Source organism: Myxocyprinus asiaticus, chromosome 1 (genome assembly GCF_019703515.2).
Source record: "Myxocyprinus asiaticus isolate MX2 ecotype Aquarium Trade chromosome 1, UBuf_Myxa_2, whole genome shotgun sequence".
Classification (NCBI taxonomy): domain Eukaryota; kingdom Metazoa; phylum Chordata; class Actinopteri; order Cypriniformes; family Catostomidae; genus Myxocyprinus; species Myxocyprinus asiaticus.
The window spans coordinates 39,487,469-39,510,467 of record NC_059344.1 but is presented as its reverse complement, the minus strand read 5'-3'; the positions used below and the strand labels follow the sequence as shown (position 1 = coordinate 39,510,467).

At 37.2% G+C, this 22,999-nt stretch overlaps 2 protein-coding genes across 5 annotated transcripts in view; one reads left to right on the top strand and one right to left on the bottom strand.

The window, feature by feature from the left end:
- Positions 1-8,621, top strand: part of rbm33a (RNA binding motif protein 33a) — a 67,574-nt gene extending 58,953 nt beyond the window's left edge. For 3 of the 4 annotated variants that reach the window (XM_051703581.1, XM_051703566.1, XM_051703574.1), the window contains exons 18-19: positions 2,526-2,614; positions 3,107-8,621. In XM_051703581.1, coding sequence (XP_051559541.1) covers positions 2,526-2,614; positions 3,107-3,155 — 138 coding nt within the window. In that variant the 3' untranslated portion in view covers positions 3,156-8,621. Of the gene's footprint in view, positions 1-551; positions 2,499-2,525; positions 2,615-3,106 lie in introns of those variants that run through there. The other variant, XM_051703590.1, reaches the window with a different exon arrangement.
- A 2,557-nt stretch (positions 8,622-11,178) lies between these two features.
- LOC127444417 (sonic hedgehog protein) lies at positions 11,179-19,095 on the bottom strand. Its single transcript, XM_051703783.1, has 3 exons — positions 18,509-19,095; positions 14,579-14,840; positions 11,179-13,042 (listed from the first exon to the last, which is right to left on the bottom strand). The coding sequence occupies exons 1-3, from the start codon at positions 18,806-18,808 to the stop codon at positions 12,348-12,350; spliced, it is 1,257 nt and encodes a 418-aa protein (XP_051559743.1). The 5' UTR covers positions 18,809-19,095; the 3' UTR covers positions 11,179-12,347.
- Positions 19,096-22,999: the final 3,904 nt, after the last annotated feature.

Here is a 22,999-nt window from a genome sequence, read left to right as displayed (position 1 = left end):
CATATACATAGTTTAGTTCATTTTACTGACTGAAATGGCATATCATTTTAGTCAAACAAAAATAACTTATTAGCAAAACATGTAGGCCTATCAAACTGTAATGGACCAAACAAATATTAAAATATAGTTTTTAAAATTATAAACTGCTTACAATTATTTAAACATCAAACATACAACCCCACTTCTGAAAAAAATTGGAACAGTATGGAAAATGCTAATAAAAATAAAAAGGACTGATGAGTAAATACTATTGACCCTGTGCTATGTTGAAAGAACAAGAACAACATTATTTGATGTTTTGAAAATATACACACTTAAAATCAGATGATTGCAACACTGTCCAAAAAAGTTTGAACGGTTGAGTTTTTACCACACTGTGTGACATAATTTCTTCTAGAAACACTTTTGAACATTTGGTCACAGAAGACACAAGTTTGTTAAGTTTAGAAAGGGGAATTTTCCCCCATTCATCCATCCACTTCAGGCCTCCGCCGTTTTGGATGGCAGTATGTGTTACCCCAAAATTTGTACATATCTTTCTGTAATTTTAGTGCCCTCACTGATGTGGAAGTTATCCATGACGGGGGCAGTGACACACCCCCATATGACAGACACTGGCTTTTGGACCTGACGCTGATAACAGCTTGGATGGTCCTTTTCCTCTTTGGCCGGGAGAATACAACGGCTGTTTTTTTCCCAAATCCTTTGGAAATGTAGGGCTTCTGCTTTGCATAGTAAAGCCTTAACTTGCATCTGTGGATGCAGTGGCGAATGATGTTGACTGACAAAGGTTTACAGATGTATTACCAAACCCATGTCATGACATCCATTACAGACAAATGATGCTTTTTAAAACAGTGATGTCTGAGGGATCAGAGATCACATACATTCAGAAGTGGTTTTCCAGAAGGACAACACCAAACCAGATACTACCCGGATTACAAGTGCATGGCTGTGTAAGCAAGGAGTGCGGGTGCACGATTGGCCTGCTTGCAGTTCCGACCTGTCTCCAATTGAGAATGTGTGGTGCATTATGATGTGCACAATATGGCAACGAAGGCCCTGTACAATTGTGTTACTGAAGACATACATAATGGATGGGGGAAAATTCTGCTTGCTAAACTTAAACTAGTGTCTTCAGTGCCCAAACACTTAATAAGTGTTATTAGAAGAAATGGTGATGTTAAAAAGTGGTAAATAATCAGATATGAAATGAGTGTATATTAAAAAAAAATTATACAATTTACAGAGTAAAATATCAAATAATGTGTTCTTGTAGTGCTTTCAATATAGCACAGGGTGAATCGAATTTACAAATCACTCCTTTTTGTTGTTATTAGCATTTTCCATACTGTCTCAAGTTTTTCGGAATTAGGGTTGTATTAAAGATAAATATGTTTAATATGTAAAATTAAACATGAGTAAACTGTCCTGAAAAGCAGAGTTCCTGATATAATAGCATATAACAGATATACTGAAGTATTAGCTACTTTTTAGAAGTTACTCTGTTGTGAATTCCTCATGTTTAGACAGTTTAGGTTTGCGTTGCATATAGCACGTTTTTAAGGAAACCGCGTGTTCACAACGCAAGTTACACATTCCGACTAGATGTAACTTGAAGTTCAACTGTTTATTCGCTTCATTGTCTGCTGAGATAAATTGTGAAATATTGCATTTATGTTGTGGATAAAGCTGATTAATCTTATCTTATATATAGGATGTGTTTGAGTGTGGTAAATTAACCCATTAGTAAAGTTCATTGTAAAGGTGTTCAGCTCTCGCAGCTCAAGCGGGGAAATCCTTAGCATACTATGACTGGATAATTTTGAATCAGTGCTTACTAGATTTTTCTTTCTTTTAAAAAAGGGAGAAATAAATAAAACGATGTTAGTGCATTGTTAATATCTTGCAGTATTATTATAATTTTTTTCGTCATATTTTCGTCAACAGGATGTTCTAATTAAACTCTTAATTATCGTCATGATGTCTTTCTCATCTCGTCTTCGTTATCGTAGACAAAATTAAAAAAAACCTTAAAGAACATTTTCAACAGTAATTTCGTTGGTGAGATATACACTGTCTAGTCTAAGACCTCTTTTTATTATTTGAATTTTATTTTATTTTATTAAAGACCCATTGACAATATGGTCCCTTCTGTGTCCGCTTAGTGACTAGTAGGACATATTTGGCTGTTCTTCAAGCATATCTTGTACTACTACTGTATCTATCAACTAACAGCTCAGTTAACCATTTTAAACACCATTATAATAACATAAATGTGATGTGGATGATAATACTAGTTCTCACTGGGGCTCTGAGTAGTAAGGTGTCTTAAAACTATTACAATAGCGCCATCTAGCGAAGGCATTTGGTGCTGCTCTTAAATATTTTTGACTTTTTCCTGCAGCTTAGGTATCACCCACTTTTCCAATGTTATGGAACAGAGGTCATCCCTTAATGAAAATGTACACAGAATTAAGACAATCTACATCTAATAAATGTCTATTTGTGTGCTTCATTTTTAGAGGTTTACAATGTTTCCCGAGCAGCAGAAAGCCATCGCCAAATTTGTGAACCCACAGCATGCAGTGAGTTTTCAGCACAGCTTTCACAGGTAATCTTTTTGCGTTCATTCTAAAATTCATTATGCTTTTATCTGCCCAAAACTTGAATATGAATAGAGTCACTTAGATTTTATGAGTACTTTGGATTTGGGGCCTTTTTTGTGGCTTTCCTGTTATTTTATAGAATGAGCAGAACTACTGGGAAGCAAGTAAAAACTCTTGAGCTACAGCAGAATAAGTTACATGAATGTTGTTCTTCGTAGTGGTGTCTTTTCCTTTGGTGTTATTGACTGAAGCAGATCAGAATAATTGTGCCTTAGGGGTTCTGTTGACGAAGGGTAAATTATATGTGCCAACATGCAGCAACAGCAAGTATTGAAACTCATTCAAACAGAGATGCCTTTGTAACACAGAACAAGATCTCTACTGTGATGCCTAGCTGTCATGTACTGATGGAGATGTGTGACTTTAATAAGATACATCCCACTTTGTCTTACACCGCTGAGTGTCTCCTTCTATCACATGTTCCCTTGATTACATAGGCACATGATAGATTTGTCTCACATCGATGTTTCCATTATTGATGGCTGAGGAACAAGTCAGTTCAACAGAAGAGAAGAAAAGACAAGTGAGCAAGAAGCTTTTCTGAACAATGGATGCACAAGCAGGAGGCCAAAGCTGAGGAAGCTGTGAGGAAAGTGATGTCAACAAACTCAAGCCACTTGCCTGAGAACCAAAAACAAAGAGCCGAAACACTAGCAGTGTCCTGCTGAACATGGCAGCAGTGGAACCGATGTTGAGAATTACTTTGGCATGAAGTCTCGCTCTTCTTTTTGTATCTTCATTGGTAATGGGAAATTAGTAAATAGATGGGGAAAACTCTTGAAGTGAAAAGAGACATGAGGTATGAAGCCAGGACTTTTTATATGACAGTTGATAATAGTTGCTCCCATCCTATTTCTTGTGAGACAAACAATAACAAATTTGAATGGCTTATTTTGGTCAAAGGATTTAAGAATTCTTGCTGCTTTGGATTTTCCTCAGTCATTGATTTGACAAAGTGGCCTCACTTTTATAGTTCTGCAGTTGTTTTGTGCCACCTGTAGAGGGCAGCGTTTGAATGAAAATGTGTGCTGTATGGAGCTCTTTGGATTGGGGCAGTTGGACATCGCCTTGAAAAGCACTGCTTTGCCTTGCAGAGAAATTGAAGTGAGCCTGTTGTGGGACTTCAGGGTCGTGTTTGGTTGCAGTTTCATTAGTTACATAACTTTCGGAAGCCACTGTGAGATTGCAAGCCACTCATATTTGTGCATTTGTTCCATGACCGTTAATGCTAAGTTTATTCATTTTCCATTTCACCATTATATTTCTGTTCCAGTTTTGCTTTAGGTTGGTTTTTGTTCTGTAGAGCTGGAGTGGTGTTGCATGGCTTGTGAGTCTTTCTTTCCTAGAGACATGGTATTTTCAGTGTTCAAAATTGTTTGTCAGTAAATGGCTTTTATACTTTGATTTTAAGTTTAGATGCTAGAGTAGCATATTCAGATTGTTTTAATTGTTGACATTGGCTTCTAAGAAAATATTAAAGGCTGGCATCAGTCATAAAGCATTTCATGCCCCCTACTCCCTTTTAAAGTGTTCGTTTTTCATTCCTCAACATTTGGCACATATTGTGTATGAAAGAGAATGATAGAATCATGGCCCATATAATGATTTCATAGGATTTTATTGTGGCGTTCCATTTGCTTGCATGATCTGGATTATCTAGTGCACGAGCACTAGATGTAACTATCCTGTTTACAAAAGCGACTTTTGGATATTTGGGCTATTCATAATGAGTGTATGTTAGAACATTGTTTCTAATCAAGTGGTCTGTTGTTTTGAAGTTTGTCAGACGGGGTAATACAGGTTACTAATTGAAATATAGATAAAGAGATTGCCCATCATCAATTGCCAGGTGACCTTCAAGAACCCTTAATCTTGAAATTTGTTACCCAAGGCTTAGATTTTTGGAAGATGGATTTTTGGAACACATGCTTTATGCAGAAATCTTACTCATAAGTTAACATATTGCATCATACTAATAATCAGAACTCACTCAGGATTTCCAAGCTTAAATTATGATTCAATTTATTATTATTATTATTATTATTATTATTATTATTATTGATAGTCCATCCCTACTGTGTAAGCATTCTACTTTGTCTAGTCTAATGGCACAGCTTAACCTAAACATTCACACCTTTCTTCGGTGTAGTTCATTATAGTGTACATATTTGTGATAATAAATTCAATCTCTCCACTTACATTATACGTTACTTGTGTACAAAAAACAAAATCTTGTTATATTATATGGAATGTCTTGTAGAAGTCTCATACATATAAACCACCTCAAAGAGTACAAGACAGAGTAAGGGTTCTTGTAGCTATTTGCACATGCTACAATTTCAAAGGATTATGGAGCAACTATTATCAGTGGTCTCTTTCATGTATATAATGAGGAACAAAATGTTTGTATGAAGCTGTCAAGTCCATTGTTTTCTCATCTTGAAATCTTTCCATGTTTGAAAGTAGTTTGAAAATACCTCCTGGTATGTGACAGGTAAATATATTTTCTCAGTTTGTTTTTATATAGAACTATAGAAAAAAAACTATTCCTTGGTCATTTTACAACAGTTTTGTTTTTGAAAAACTTAGAGCTTATTATTTGAGGACATTTTAAAGAAGAAAAATAAAAGATGGTCATGTATATACCATGTAAATACGGGTATGTGAAGCCAACTAACTTTATCACCCTTAACTGTTGTCTGATGTGGATTTGTGTTTAAAGATTCCCCCTTGCAATTTAAAAAGTGCTTTTTATTATCTGAACACAGTATTCTCATTTTCCTAATTCTCCATCCCCCTAAATGTTTCTCTCTATTCTGCCAATTGTTGAAATGGATTTTTCTGGGGAAATGATATTGTTCTTCGTAAGGTGCAACCATTGATCTCAAGTCAGGTTAATTCTAATGTTTTGGTTACTATGCTCAGACATAATAGCCCAAGGTTTTGGCCACACTGAGTGTATTTAGTTCATTTTGTAAAGCTGCTACCCTTAACTACCCACTTGTTTTAAGAAGTACTTTTAATTTGCTAATATACCCTCTTCTATTATAGCATGGTTAATACCAGTGTCCTTTTTTGTCTTTTTGTTTATTTTGATAATTTGCATCTTGAGTTTCCAGGAATCATAGAAATATACACAACGGGTAAGATTGTGAAATATGTTAAAGAAGCAAAGTGTATGGATCTACTTAAAACCATTTTCCTTTTTTTTCTTTTTTTTTACTTTGTTGCTGAAAGGTGCATAACGCACAGTTGATTTGTTTGCCCAGTTGCACAAGTTTATCCATTTTATTGGATTTGTTTACATTTTTTACAATATATATAAAGAGAGTGAATCTTGTGGATTTAAAGAGTTTCAGCTAGGCTGAATAATGTTTCTTAAGACACCTTTTCTAAGTCTTATAAGACGTGACATTTATAAATTGTTTGTCTTATAAGAGAGAAAAACTGATTCACATTGAACTTTTTACTAGTAACTTCATTGTAAGTATAGCATTTTAAAAAAGTGTAGAGTTGGGAAAACTGTCTTTTTCCAAAGTAATTACTCAAGTGATGTAAATTTAGGTTTTTAGAGGTTCTCTATTCTTAAATTGGTTTTTAGAAAATGTATTGCTCAGAGACTTTAGACACTAATTATGGAATTGGTATTATGTAATATAGATAAAAAATAGGCTGCATTTTTACTTTTTTATTAATGTGTTTTTATTTAGTTTTTTATTTAGTTTTGTTTTGTTTTATGTCTGTCAATGAAGTGTCTGGCACACTCCGAAATATTTTTTACATGGATCCTGCTGCTATTGTTAAGCAATTGGCCAGTATATTTAAAGGACCAGTGTAGCCTATTGTTTCAGATTAAAAAAAGGTTATTTATATAATGGTAGCCTAAGTGTAAGACCAGAGATGTAGCATTTTCTCCCATAAAAATGGGAAGAAATGGTGACTCTTTCAAATTCTGGTGCTCTTTTTGCTTAACCATTTTTGCCTTTTTTACTCTATTATTATTATTATTATTATTTATTTTTTTAGCATCAACACAAGCTTCCCATTGGCAGCAGCATATTTATTCATTTGTAATTTGAAATTAAACCAATCTTCTTTCTATTCCAGGACAGAGCTTCCAGAAACACAGGAAGGAGGGTTTTTCCATAAAAGAAATGTACTGTAGCCCTTTTTACATTTTAAGATGTAATATGCATTGGTTCTCAAACGGACGTTTTAGCTGTGTCGATTGTTAATACTTTCATTACATTATTTGTTAGTAAATCTTTGGATTTATAGTTTCATTTGTGCTGCAAAGTAACTGAAAAGTTGTTGAAAACTATTTTGTGGCTAACATGCAGGCATTCCATTTGTAGGGCAATAATTATCACAGTAAGGTTGAATCATGCCCAAGTTCTGATTAGTTGTAATGAAATTCTGCATTGCTGCTGTGTAGCTAGTTTTAAACATTAAAATTTGAACATGTTGGACATGTGATGGAGTCATCCTGTGGCATGATTGAGAAAGATGATTGGCAAAGTAAACCTTGCATATGTACATTATAACATGGTGTGAGTGGACATGACCTGACGAGACCATGTTTTGAGAATAGACAGACTTACAAACAACCATTTCTGGTGCCATGGATATCTATGGCACATGGTGGGATAATGCACTAGAACTTCATGTTCTTATGTCTACGGACTGGCAAGTTAATTTTGAATCTGGTCTTGTTTGGCTGTTTTGAACTAGTGCAGAATTAATTTTAGTTTGGTGGCTGTCAGGTTTTTTGCTTCTAAGCAAATTTGAACTGCTTTGTTTTTGTGCCTTGTTTATCATCTTAGTGTAATGATTGACTGTAGAAGAGATGCATACATGATACCTTCCCATACCTTCATTCAGATGTTTCAGCCAACTATATTCAAGTTGTGGCTTCTGTTGTTTTCAGGGGCCTTTTTACAGTTGATCTGGTGTTTAGCTTTATGCTTTTGCAGATAGTATCAGAGATGGGAAATGAATTAAAATAATACAAATAACATCTACGTAAACTGCACGCTATAGAGAATTGTTTCTTGAACAAGAAAACATTAGGTTGTAGGTATCTCTCTCCTTGAAAGGAAGATTGTTTGTGAAAACCATTGCATATCACCTATAAAGACTGAATTCCTTTGATTTTGTGGTGTGATGCATATCAAAAGACAGAAGTAATACACTAATACATTAATGGTATGAAAAACCCTCCTTTTGGTAATAATGTTGCATCTCTCTCTCCAGATGATTCTTATTTGTGTTAATTTTTCAACAGGTGCTCTTCAGTTTGTGGTACCAGATACCAGATGTATTCCTTCTGTCATACCTTTCTTTTCTTTCTTTCTTTCTGTCTTTCTGTTTGTCTGACTGTCTGTGTCTGTCTGTCTGTCTGTCTGTCTTTTTCAACTCACTTTGTCTCGCTCTCTCTTTCACACTGTCTTTGCTCTTTTCATTGGGGAATAAGGGTTGATGGGAAGCTTTTAATGTGTTGTGTGAACATAATCCTTCTGTATCCAAGCAGGGGGACCTTGCCTCTGGATTTCCTTTCAGTATTATCCCACGTCCGTGGAAGTTTTACGTCTCTGGGACCACTCCCTACTGAGTTCCAAAGTTCAAAAACTTGCACAAAGCCACAAGAATGACCTGTACACTCTTACCAATTGTACACATGTTGGATGAAAAGAACACATTACTTGAAAATTATTGTATGAGGGGAAGTGATTTATGCATTGCACTGTTTTAATCACTGTTTTTGTTGTCCCTCAGTCTTGTGTTAATGAAATTGTTTTGATGTGTCTGAAATGTTTACTCCAGACTTGCACCTTGAATTATGTGGAATAGAAATGGTGTTTGTTTTCTAGCCTTTATTGTGCTTGTCAAATGAAAACCAATAATATGCCTTGTTCATACTTGAAGAATAAATTGTATGAATGAATACTTAAATTCCTGTGCCTGGGTTTTATATCCTTGACTTGTTCATGTCCTTGTCATTGTGTGATAATGACATTAGACATGTTATGATTGACAGCTGGTACAGTTACAAACTGATGTTTGGCCCCATTTGAAAGCATCCCTTGATTTTTTTAGACTGCAAAAATATACCTCTCCAAGAAGTATAGTATTTAACACATCAGATTTTGAGAACGCAATAAAAGTAATGGTCCACACTAAACTTTATGGTCAAAATCTGTAGTCTGTTCTGTGTTAAATTAAGCTTTTGAATGCCCTCATTTTTTACCTGGAAATTTGAGTCTTGTATAAGTGATTGAAATTGGGTAAATATTTCTGCAATCAAGATGAATGATTGGAATTTATGCAGCCTTTATACCCATCACACTTCATAACAGTTGCTAGCCCAGTTTTGTTTGCAAATGCCAGCAAGCAGTTTGTTGAAACAGTTGTTTTCTGTGCGGACGCAACGCCCCTCTGAAGGATTAGTTGGTTTTATTTACCTGCTTCGAGGAATGCTTTCGCCTGGTCGCTTTTGTGTCTGTGTAAATGTTCAAGGTCAGGGCTGAGAGTGAGCCTTACCAACAGTTTGCAAAGCAGCAAAACCCGTGGCACAATGAAGTCTTCTCAAGAGATGCTCATGGAATTTCTATTCGTGTTGCGACAGAGTTCAAAAGCTCAAACTTCCATTCACTCACTAGTTAACACCCTTCAAAGTGTGCATGCACGCACACACATGCACCTATTCATCATAAAAGACAAAAAGGGATATATTTGTATATTTAGGTTTATATAGTTGGTAAAGCAAAGAGAGCCTACTAAAGACACCTGTCCCATCTCTTATATTTGTTGATCGTTCATGTTGGATGGCAACATTTAAAAAAATGTCTGCCTCAGTTTTGCCTTCTTAAATATATCAATTCATGAAGTCAAGCAAGAAAATTCTATTTAGACTAGTGTTCTCAACACTCATTTTATCAGCTGAGCTCAGATTGACTCTTGGCGATTGTTCCTCTCAGTGATAATATTGTTCAATGACCGCTGCAGAGACTTCACATATGAATAATATCACATTTAGGGAGGTGCATGTGAAAGTTTAAAATGTTCTCAATTGGCAAAGATGACACCTGCCTATTAAGCTTTACAAATCAGAACAATTTCACTTTGTCATTGCTGTGCTATGGTGCCATTACTGTGCTCAACATTTTAAAGAGACTTTTGCTTATTCATTTCAGACACATTGTGTCCACTGGGAATGTCTGCTAAGCTTGTAAATGGATTTTGGCCTCATTAAAAAAAAAGGAAGATTGCTTGTTCTACACAAGTTAAGCTCATTGGACAGCATGTGTGGCATAATGTTGATTAATGCAAAAAAGAATTTTCTTGCTTATTTAAAAAAAGCAGTAAGGCATTTACTGTGGAAACGATTGGGGCCAGTCGGTGACCACTAAAATACACACTTTCAAAAGTAGCCACATGATGTAAACACTATGTGTTAACTAGATTTTAGTTATATTGGTTAGTGTGGTAAATCCCTGATTTTATCACACTAAAATCATACTAAAACGTATGTTTACGTCTTGTGGCTATACTTTTGAAATGGTTAAGTCAAGTGTGTATTGAAACGTTTATGGACTAGCCCATTTTAAGTACCTTACTGTAACCGCGAATTTTTTCCTCTCCATAAATGAGGGACTAGTCAAAATTACTTTATGAGGTTATCATGCAAAAAAAAAAATGCTGTCGATTGAGCTCAACTTATATTTGGCAGCACAAGGTCCGTTGAGTCTTCCTTGTTTAGACGTAGAAACAACATGTTACATCTCAGACTTAACTAAAGGAAATAAAGATCCTTCAAGTTTGGGGCGTACAAAACAGACGCATTTTCTCGTGTTGTAGAAGTGAAGAGCTCCCTCACTTCCCCTCGTCGCACCTGATGGTAAGAGCAATGCAAATATGACGTGTTTCGAGTCTTGTTCAACGTCACAGTTTCCACAGCGTCGAATTTTCCTCGTCGATTAACGAATCAACAACCACTAAAGATCCTAACTTGGGAAATCCAATGGCTACAGCGAATAGCTGTTTCCTGTAAATGGGGTCTGTGCGTTTTAAGCACATATGCACTGGCCTTTTTAATCTGCTTGAGAGATTCTCAGATGTTATTTGGGAAAGGCAATCCTCTTCATATTTAACATGGGATGACAATTTTTCGCAAGCACACTCAATCCAGATCAAAGACTTTTTCGCATATTACCGATGGCCGTTTTCAAAAGTCCGATTTACTTTCATTTCACATTTTCACTCGTTTGTTAGAATGCGCTTCTTTCTCCTGCCCGAGCTTTATAATATTACTAAGATAAATTAAACAGCTCGATGTATGTGGAATAATGGGAAACTATACTACGCATCAGATACAGTTAAATATTTACTGCACTTCTACTGTGAGCCAACCTGTTGACTATCATTTTTCTTTTGTCATTATTTAATGTGCTAGAGTTTTAAACACGACACATATAACACAATCATATTTTAATAAACAGCCACTGAGACAGCCATTTAAATAACATAAATAATAAAATAATATTTATAAGCATTATTAATAACCTGCCATTCTTGGTTATTGAGATATTGAGAATACAGGCAGGCCAGCATTCAGTTTCTGCGTTATCAAAGGATATTCTTGAAACAAAAACATACCAGTGAGCAGTTTGAATATTTTCTTTATCTCGTTTGATAATAAACATATAAATTATAAATTATATACATTTCCTGACACCTTGCCTTAATGAAAGGTAGGCTAAATAGTATGGCCACTCAATCATATGCTATCCAAACTGTGCATCAGTTGCATTTTATTTCTATAAAACTATTTACCTATTACAAAATATGGAGAGAAAAAAATAATAATAATACATTTTTAGTAAATGTACAGTAGATACTTAAGTTATTTAACGGAACAGTTTGCTCTGTACTATGGGACTATTGTCGTCACTGAATTGTCAGAATGTGCATTTCGTATTTTCTCAAAAACAAAAATAACATCAGGAAACAATGAAAACAGAAAAGACTGGGAACTTGTCTGTCCAACTCTGACAACAAAACCAATGACAAAATAATAGAGAATTCTAAAACAGAAAACAGCACAAGACTCTGCATCTATTTAAATTAAAATATATTCTCGTATCTTACACTATTTCAAATAACGAAAAGTGATTAGGTAACGATCAGACAAAATCTAATGTACAATTCTGTGTATAAAAATATAATTTCTGGAGCCCCACGGCGTTTGCTTACCCCTAAAATATAACAGTCAGTTGCACATATGCACAGAATGTTACAGCCGGTCATGAAAGTTTTTTTTTTTTTTCCCTCTCTTTTTTTCTTTCAGTATCACTTTTTTTTTTTTTTTTTTCCTGTGTACATGAGATATACAAAAATAGATTCTGCACCATCGACTGGTCACACTGCATTAGAATCCGTATGTGTGCCACCAGCCTGAGTTCACGCGAGAATAAATTATGCAAAGAAAACTTTTAAGGCTCCATTTATTCTTTGAAAATGACACATTTTCAAGTCATTGTAATAAATATCGCACCCTTGCTCGGGAACTTTCTCTCTCTCTCTCTCTCTCTCTCTCTCTCTCTCTCTCTCTCTCTCTCTCTCTCTCTCTCTCTCTCTCACTAAAATTGTCTTATATCCTACATTCCCATATGAGGGTTTTCAGCTCGAGTTTACTGACATCCCCAAAGGATGAAGCATGTGACCATCCAAAAGCCACGTTCCCATTTGATAAAGGAGCTTAGAGTACCAGTGGACTCCCTCCTGTTGTAAAGTCGCATCGGACTGATTGATGAAGTATTTTGGAAATATGACTGATGACACGTCATAATAGAGTCTGACTGGCGCGAAGGCCAAATGCGCGAGACTGTGGTCCTCTATTACCGCGTAACAAGACGCCAGTACTCGGTCGACCACAATGGTTCCATGAGCAGTCACTGGTGCGAACGAGCCCTGGTGCTCCTCCGTGTATATCCGGTCGACGATGACAGATTTAAGTTGACCGCTATCATCAACAACCATCACCTTTTGTCCAGGTTTGACACTGCTGGCAAACGCGGCGGTCATGGTGTGGAGATCATCCGTTGAGTTGTCGAGGACAAACAGGAGGTGAGCTGCGGTGAGGGTGATCTTTTCAACGGGTTCTTTAGTTTCTATGACGTAAAACACACGTCGCGTCGTCGAGTCTCGGTCCGTGAACACGATGAAGTCGCTGTACACGAGGTTTCCCGCGCTGTCCGCCGCCAGCACCTTGTCACCGGGGTTCAGGTCCTTCAGGGGCTTCTGTCCTCCGTCTTTCAGCGTGACCAAAGCCGAACCCGGGAAGCAGCCTCCAGATTTAGCGGCAACCGAGTTTTCTGTCGAGATAAATAGCATGCAGTGAACAAATCCATTTGAATGCAACTATATTGCATTCTACATTTTCTATATCAAGAAATGAACGTATTAAACTATAAATCAACTATGCTCAAAAATATTTTGAGAGTTCAAGATAAGTTTGAGGGAAATGAGTCGAAAAGCTCCAAAGAGTCTGAATCAACAAAAGAAAACGTGGAGACGGGAATTGGGTTGTAAATCAAAAGGTTAAAAAAAATGTCTTTGTGTGAGATGGAGGAAAGAGCTTGGACTGCTCTAATTAAAAACCAATAAAGCCTGGACTTTGTCATTCTAATGCAGCTTGTGTACAGAACACTCTTGGAAAAGGACATTTCTGCCTTCCCTTGCGCCTCTTTCATATTTGCTCAGGTGCAGACACTTCTGTGTGACAATTCACACTTATACCCTTCTTTCTCAAAGAAAGAGAAAACCCCAAGCAGGCTCAAAAAGTATTTACTCAGCCCAGACACTTTTCTGAGGCTCTAATGGTGTAGATTTGAATGTAAATGAGAAATGCTAGCGGTAGTCAATCAATGCCCTCCTCTTCTTTCCTTTCATTTTTAAACCATCATGCTCTCCGTTGTCAGGCTTAATGACAATAATTCCAGCCTTGTGGGAACTCTTCACATTCCAAACTCGTGGATGGGTAAACAGACCTATAGAATGGACTTTTTAAGTCTAATCCTCTCATAATGTTCTTGGGCATGAAATAAGACGCTGACCAGTGAGAAACAGATTTGGGTCCTGTTCAAAGCCTATAATGTATTTGTAAATGTGTTTAGAATTTAAAATGAAAGACTTTGCATGAGGAGGATAATATATAGGCCTTTGCTAATAATTTCCCGCAAAATCGGACAATATTGCATTTCATCACTCACCTTCAACCAAAGATAAGCTTGAGTAGACTACCAACAAGTGGAAAGTTCAAGTAGAATAAACACGATTCATGATACCAGGAATTACAGGGTATTTGCGCACGTGATGTCACAAAGCCTTCACAGGCATCACCACTTATTTTTATAAGCCCGTGTGTAATAACATCCTCAATTTGACCACATAAATCTCCAGTAAATTGTCTGCACTTGTCTTCTGTTGCAGTGAGTGATCTTTGATAAGCGATTCCTTCACTGAAACAGAGTGGGGCGATATAAGATCAGTATATAGCTGGCAAGTCTTACTATGTTAGTTACAACTCACAGAAGGATCTATCCTATCAAGGCTAATTCATATGGTGTAAACATATAAAGCAGGTGTACTAAAATGGAATAGCCTTGAGATAATTTTGCTTCACAATAATTGAAATATAAGTGATTTATTTTAGAATTAGTTTTACAAACAGAGTTAGTTATATGTAAAATACTTATAATTTAGAAGACTTCCAATATTAAATTAAGAGCACTACTCTAGTTTGTGTTTTTAAACTTGTTACATTTAAAAATGAAATGTGAAGTGTTATGGGCACTTTTTTATTCAAACATGGTTTTGGTATTGCAGTCAAGCCACCGTGGTCTTCTTACCTGCTTTGACAGAGCAATGGATGTGGGCTTTGGACTCGTAATAGACCCAGTCAAATCCAGCCTCCACAGCTAACCGAGAGAGCGTCCCATATTTGCTCTTGTCTCGATCAGACGTGGTGATATCAACAGCTCTTCCCTCGTAATGGAGTGATTCTTCAAAATGATGACCATCCTCATCCCAGCCCTCTGTTACACGCAGCTTAACCCCTGGCCACTGGTTCATTACAGAGATGGCCAGTGAGTTCAGCTTGTCTTTGCATCTCTGATGGAGAGACAGAGAAAGGAAGGAGAGGTAATCTAACTGATTTGTTGGAATGAAATTATCTATAGAATGTTTCACATTTACAACTGAAACAAACCTACATATCTATTTATAGACAATGATGTCATAAACTAGTCCAACAGTTCTGAGCAAACTGCAATTATTTATTTGGCAATAATTCTTTAATTAACCAGATCAATATGTCCAGACAAATCCACAACGAGAAACCTGTGTTTACACAGAAAATATTTCAGCCTTGCATGCAAGGATATTCTGTTCAAAGAGCTCAATGAAAAATTGATAAGTTATTGCATTCGCTTCACTGATCTAAAACATATAGATCCAACTGGGGAAAGTTGTGACTGCATCAATGCCTCTTCTCTTTAAATGCACTCAAAGGAAATATTACATAAAATGAGAAGCTTAGCTAAGAAGGCAAGAAATACTGATATGATGTGTTTGAATTAGTGATTTGTAGTTTTTTCTTTTGTAGTAGCAGTAGTAGTAGTAGTAGTAGCAACCCAGCTGAGGTGCAGGTATATCAGGCCATGTTTGGGTGGTGCACCCATTAACCTTTCCCAGGACCTAGTGTGGAGATGCTTGGCCTTCTCCCGGACAACTCTTCCCAACACTTAACCAATATGTCAAATAAAACACCACAAAAGACTCTTTCACTGCTTCCAAGGGTAGAAGCAACTACTCATTATTCTTGCAGCACAGGTTTGCTCAAGGGACGTGATGCGATTGCTTAACCAACACTCTTTCAGAGGTTATATAAAATCTATTCAAAATATGCTTGCAAATTGTGACACTAAGCCAAATTAATACCTGTAATAATTCACACATGTATACACTCCTGGCTTTTACTCTGTTGTCCTTTCTTACTATCTCTCTCCCCTGTGTCACAAGCATACACACACCACCCTTAGCCTATAACATCCACATTCATTTCTGCAGGCAACAATTCCCCCACTCTCTTTCACCAGTTGACTTGACCCTCTCATTTTCATGTCTGCAGTTAAGGATCTTCATCCTATGCACATTGGACTATATAGATAATATACCAATTAAAAGATGATGTACTGTATATTCAATTAATATTTTTTACCTAACACTTCATTGTGTCTCAAGTGTCTATAATGAAAACAGTATACCACCTGTAATGTATGTTTTTCAATCTGTCAAATCTCCAACAAGGTAGGTCTTTCTCCCTTTCTCTATACATACATACTGTATACCCTCCTGTAGCCAGCATTAATCATTTCCGAACAAAGATACTGGTACATCTGTGGAATATCTAAGACTAAATGAAAAATGATAGAAGTGTACTTAATCCTAACACATATAAAACATATTTCCTAGTCATATCTTTAGATACTGATTTTACCTGTAATCTGCACACTGTAAAAAGTGGTAACATGCACTATTTACCTTAAAGAGCTATGTTTACATTACCTAATTGTTAGTGTAACCTAATGTAGACTCAGACATATTATTATTATTATTATTATTATTTACTTGAACCAGTAAATAAAACAAGTTTATTTAGTTGTTACCACATTTGTATGATTAGTATTTTTTTAGTGCAACCTATCAGCTCAGCACTTGTGGCACACGAACGAGAGAGGAAAATACAAACAAGGGGCCAAATATATCTGGCACATTCTGAGCAAAACTGCCGGGGACACAAGAACCGTGAAGCCTAAACTCTTTATTAATTCATTGGGTCGTGTGCCGCAAATCAAGCCAAATTCTGTTCAACCACCATGAAGCGCAGCGGGAACCCCCTGCGCCGCCGCTTTGTGCTCCACACGAGGTTTGTTCAACAAGCCGCCTAGTCACAGTCGGCTCCTAATCTCCCTCAAAACGAACTGTTTTAGAGGAAACATTGATCAGCTACCTGTCAGAGCAATAATTTGCGTGGTTACGCATAATTTCGCGAGCAGAAGCGTTAAGTGTAATTCACTATACGGCGCGTTTAACCAACAAACCATCTCTTAAACTCGGATGGGCTTCTCAGAAACATTTGTTAGCAGGACACCTCGTAAACTTCCATGAAAGCCTGAAGCATCAATGTTTGAAGTTACAAGATTTCCTATTTTAATGGCAGCGTGTGTGCCCGCGGGTCATCGCACACTTTTAATCATATTCACCTTAAGTAGAGTTTGATATAGATCTGAGGAAAACCACACCAGACATGAGTTTCATCTTTTCAAGGACCAAAAAGGGAAACTTTATAATGCACCTGCGCGCCATGTGTAAATTCACTTTGGGTGACAGCGCATATACACACTAATGCTTCAGCAAACCTCGTCCTTGCGACTTTGAATTGAGTATTTAACAGATACCTTTAAAATAGTATTATAAAATATAATAGCTACTCAGGGTAATAACCATCATGCAGATTACACCGAAGCAAACTTAATTACACGCGGTATAGCAAATATATTTCCAAAACGTAGGCTACTGTTATAACTGTTCCTTTTCAGTGGTTAAGGGTCAGAAGTTCACATGATCTCTGCTAATGCGACGAGAGTGGAAATCCATGTTGGGGACAGACAGCCTATTCCCGAAGCTGTCTGATTTTTCAGAGGCCAAAGAAAAAGAAAGAAAAAAGATAAAGGGTGGCGTTGTGTGAAGGGGTGTCGCCCTAAATGTTATAGACAGACAACTCGTGGGGGGGGGGGGGACGCAACTGTCCAGCAATAACCATGAAATAAATATTTAAGTCTGACCAGTCAGATTATATAGTTTCAATAAGGAACGAGCGGCTCTGCATCATCTGGCAGCCTACTATGTGAATAGCCTATATGAAGTCCTCTGATGGCCATAATAGTAACAGAGCCTACTGCAATTAAAATCATGCTGTGCTCCCTGAGGTATAGCTACGACCACCTGGAGTGTACCACATAAAAACTCGATGCCGTATAGATAGCCTATCGGTCAGTTGTACAACAAATATAGGTTATGCAGCATCGCATGCGGTGTAAAGTATTTGTCAGCAGATGAGCAAACTCCTGCACACAAGAGGGACTATTGTGTGTGATTCGAATCTGCCACTATATTAGTGGTACCTTCCCGGACCATTAATAAGTAGTAATAATTTTCAGAGCATCCTTCCAGAAATGTCAATATTTTCATGCCCTGATAAGCAGTCGCTGCGAGCGGGTGGGCTGCGGTCTGACTAAACGATCCAATGGACATGCATGCTTAATTTGTTCTACATTTAGCTGTCATGATATTGACATATTCACAGTTCCTTAAAACCAGGTGCCGTATCTATCTATCTAGCAGATAGCAGGGCACGAATATCCGCATTTTATACAACACACAGGCCTATAGCCTAAATAAAGCGCGTATGCTGCTATGCATCTAAACGCGGATGGATTTATAGATATGAACAGAGAGGCATAAATATTTCAAGCAACCTTCCACAATGAGGGTGAGCAAGGAGGCAACCAGCCGGTCCTGTCTTGATGGCATTTCTCTCGCACAGCTTCACTGGATAAAGCCTTTCCATAAGACTACAGCATAACCAAGCCCACAAGGTGTAATTCACAATCCTTTAACCAACTGTATAGCTACTTTTTGAAGCTCTCACATCGAGTGCAAGCAGAAAGATGCGGTCCGGGGAAGTGTGCTATAGTATCTGAAGGGAAAGGGATTACCTGTGTCATGAGTCTGTCCGCGCCTGTGTTCTCCTCATCCTTAAAGATAATGTCGGGATTGTAATTTGGAGTAAGTTCTTTAAATCTCTCCGAATTGCGCGTGATCTTGCCCTCGTATCTGCCGCTGGCTCCTAAGGTCTTTTCCGCGACATTAGGTATGAACTGCTTGTAAGAGAGAGGTGTCAGTTTCTTCGGATGTCTTCTTCTGCCGTAGCCTCTGCCAGGACCGCAGGCCAGTCCGGACACCACCAAGGACAGACTGACAAGAGACACCAGCGCCACTCTCGTCAAAAGCCGCATTCTGGCCCGGTGAATGTCGCACGAATCCTGGGCTGCGGTGATCTACGGAGCGTCCGTCTCGCGCTGCGTTCTCACTGCGCGGATCTCCTGCGATGTGTCCTTGCCGTCTCCTCCTCGTTCAGTTCACGCGCGTCCCTCAGAGCGAGCCCCTACCGTGACAGGTGCGGAAATGCACGTGCGATAACGGAACGCATCGGAGGTTTGCGGCGCGAATGTGGGAAAGGTAAGACTGACCTCGAAATCACAACGTTAGTTGAAGCCACAGTCACTTATGCGAGAAGCCTCTTTACTCCTATGTATTATAGCTGCGATCTGAGGTAGGGAGGAACCTGATTGGCTCGACAGGACGAACCCTTATGATGTTAACCCACAAAACAGACGCGCAAAAATCTTTAAAGAAGGTGGGCTTCGGGGAGGGACACGGTGAGACGTGAACGCATCAGTTTGCCATGCGACATGCATGTGTGGCTCAATATAACTGTGATGCAGATGCCCCATCCACGTGTGACCTGCTAATGGACTATATTTTTTTATTTGAACAATTTTGCCTACTTGAGGTGCATATCAGGGTAAATAAATAATGCAACTCTGAAAAGTCGTTCAAGTCCAAGATTATTCCTTTTTTTCAGTTAAAACCATTAATATATGTAAATAAAGAAAAATAAATGGGATAAAACATTTATTTACATTTTGTTTAATACAGTAGCCATTTTTCTATTATATTTATCTCTTTAATCCTATAACTGTCAGGTTTATAACCTGTAAACTGAGTTGTGATTTACAGAAGCCAGAACAAGTAGTATTGTTTATAATGATTTAAAATAATAATAATAAAAACAATTCCATATTATTTATTATGTTTTGTGCATTACCATAAGTATGAACATAATTTTTTGCCTACTTTCTTAAAGTTTTAAAGTAAAAGTTCAACCGTTTCTGAACAATTTATGGGCCATATTTCTAAATATTGTCCTATTTCAAACACAAGGATTTCACTTCCAATAAATAAAAACAGGAATGTTCTGATTCAGTTAGGATATAATTAAATTTCCCTCCATCTCTATCAGCTGCTATTCCACTGGCATAAGAGAGAGAGAGAGAGAGAGAGAGAGAGAGAGAGAGAGAGAGAGAGAGAGAGCTTCAGTTGGCTCTACTGCCCATCACAACTTATTGGAGATATTGGAATGGGCTTTTCCTGTGCACACAAATGCTAAGCTGACTGTTTGAAAGAAAGATCAGCCTGCAAAAACCCTGTCACCCCTCAAAGTCCACTTCAGTGACAGATTAAGCCATGGTAACCACTGTGTTCCCTGGCCCATAGCAGCGGGTAAGGTATGTGTCTCATTGTCTTATTTTCTCTTGTTTTCACATGTTTTCCAGACTGCTCTATCAAAGATGGTGGTTGCTTGTCTTGGGAAATACATTAAGGAGAGTAGGCCCCCTGCTAAAGCATTTTGTTCAATTGGGAATGACATGGATGATTTGTTGTGCTGTTTGTTTTCGTATTTAGGAGTGGAAATTTTTGTCTGTTTTTCATAAATGCCACAAAGTAATGATGATATATGAGGAGCAAATCAATTATATCACATTTAGCAGTGAGAGTAAAGATGCATAACATGGGAGAAGTGGGTCTATTACTCTTTCCCAAAGCCACAAGCACATAAATATATGTATACTGGCATATTCTATTTTGACATAAGTTTTGTTTTAGTTTAATTGGAAATTGATTCTGGTGCAAATATATTATTGCTTAAATTTGAATAAAATGAAATTATTTGTGTTAAACAAAGACAGTATGTAGTCCTTTCTTATGCTAGTATCAAAGATTATATTGGACAAAGCCTATGTCACACATCTGCATACACCATGCATGAAGAAGTCGTTTTATAAAACGCTTCAGGCTCCCTCTGGTAGCCCTATAGGCCTACTAAGTTTATATCACGCAACTTCTCTCAGAATGTTATACAACCAGGGCTGGCCCGTGGGTTTGTGGGGCCCTAGGCAAAATCATGAAAATGGGCCCCCCAGGTGTGAAAATTATCATAACTTTAAAACATCCATAGAATCACTGCAAACATGATTTCTATTATATTTTTTAAATAGTAGTATTTTTTAAATAGAAAGCACTAAAAAAGAAGCACTATAATGTATAGCTCAATATATGCCAAATAACGTGTCCAGTAGCTTTTTTTCCCAACATGAAGATGTTAGGTTAAAATGTACATGCGTGCATAAGGGAATATGTGTATTTTAGGTGCTGTAACAAGTCTCCATTTTATCGCCTTATTTTGATCAACTTTCAGGTTTTTTTCTAGAAGTACAAATAAACCAATGTCTCAATGAATATGAGGTCATGGAAAATGCAAGTACGATAATTACTGGGTAATATTTTATAATAAAGTTTGCATTAGGTATCATTAACAATGTGTAATACAGTTTTCCAGCATTTATGTCAATTTATAAAAATACAATTGTTTATTGTTTGTTCATATTGTATTAACTAATGTTAACTTAGACATTTTTTAATGTTAAAAAAAGTATATGTAGAAATTATTATAAATAAAATTACATATTTTAAATAGGACCTATAAACACAACACCTCGAAATATATATTTGTAAACAAATGTAAAGAATAAACACATACCTCTTAGAGAGCAGAGCTCTTTGTAGATTAATTGTTCATATTTTCACTCTATATGAGTTTTTTGCATCTTTATATCGACAGTGTCTGAATTCCTTCCCCAGCAGATTATTCTTGAAAAAACATGAAAAGCCCTAATGATTTGTCAAGTGCTGTTTCTGCTATCCTTTACACAAAATAAGCCTCAAAGGCTCAAATAGACACAAAGTGTCTAATAATACTGTTATAAGAAGTCACTCCAATTCCCAGCAATGCTTTGTGTTATGAATAACTAATGCAGATTTGTGTGTAGCCTACTGCTTAGCTTTACTTCTTGCCAGTTTTAGATGCACTGCTGTTATTTTATTTGATGTAACTTTCAGTTATTTGTCTTTTAGTGATTATTCAGAGCTCATTTTATACTTAATATGTTGTTTTTAATTTTCACCATCTTTGTGATTTGTATGTTAAATGATCAGGTCCTCGCACCTTGCACGTTCTTCTGTGTGTGTGTGATTGAAACCATAGGACTGCGGAGAATTTCAAAATAAAAGACATCAATGTTTTCAATCTTATAACTTGTTCATTAACTATGCACTTGTTCGCTCCTTCGCAGGCCCTCCCAGTCACATTGGGGACCTAGGCGGCCACCTGTTTCACATGTAGGACGGGCTGGCCCTGAATACAACACCTGGCCATGGAGGTTTAAGTGGAGGGCATGCTATACTAATTAATAGTTTTCTATAGGATGCCACACTCTGATAAACAATTTATGTACTGTATGTAAACTTTTTTCATGTTAACTGATTAAAAAAATTGGCAATTGTGTAAATGATACTATAAATGTAATTCTGCTACAGATATTATACCTGCAGTTAATTTGAAAGTTAATCAGTAAGTGCTGGTGGAGCAGTTGTGATTTCCCTGGTCCTTTCATCTTTCTGTGGCTGTATTACTAGAATTACATCTCTGTAACTGCAAACATTAGAATTAATGAGAACATTGATTTAGTTATCCTTGCAATACTGCAACTATGTTTTTTCCCCTCTTTCTATATGAGACCACACTAATTATGTAGACATTACATTTCTTGTTGAGAGCAATGAGTGTCATCAGGGCAAAGTTTAAGCCTGGGGTCAGAATGGGTCAGAATCTGTCCGTGTTCTGCATGTATGTGTATGTAACTGTATGTGCAGCATGAATAAGCTCTACAAACAAACAATGATATTTAACTGTGGAACTCATACAAGATTATGTGCTGCCCCAAATGACTAATCCTTTGAGAATGACACTAAGCAGCCAGTGTACAGCGAAACAGTCTTAAGGACAAGCATTCTGTGGGGGAACACTTAGCTTTGAATTTGTGCAGCTCTGTGTTGTTGTGGACTGCAGGGAGCGGAACGTGGGGAATTTCACAATCGCGTACCTGAGGTTTCAGCTCAGCTCCGTCTCAGAGTGTGTAAAGAGTTTTTATTTGCCTCGCTCAGCCGCTCCCTCTACTTAAACACACTCTCAGTCCTCTCAAGGCCAAGGCAAGACAGCCAAACCCCAGGTCAACCTAACGTGGCAG

Bases quoted from the DNA above. Each gene is read 5' to 3' on its own strand.
- LOC127444417 (XM_051703783.1), bottom strand. From the start codon at position 18,808: ATGCGGCTTTTGACGAGAGTGGCGCTGGTGTCTCTTGTCAGTCTGTCC. The intron at 14,841-18,508 runs GTAATCCCTTTC...TCTCTCCATCAG, and splicing joins CGGACAGACTCATGACACAG to AGATGCAAAGACAAGCTGAA. The intron at 13,043-14,578 runs GTAAGAAGACCA...TTATCTCGACAG, and splicing joins CCATTGCTCTGTCAAAGCAG to AAAACTCGGTTGCCGCTAAA.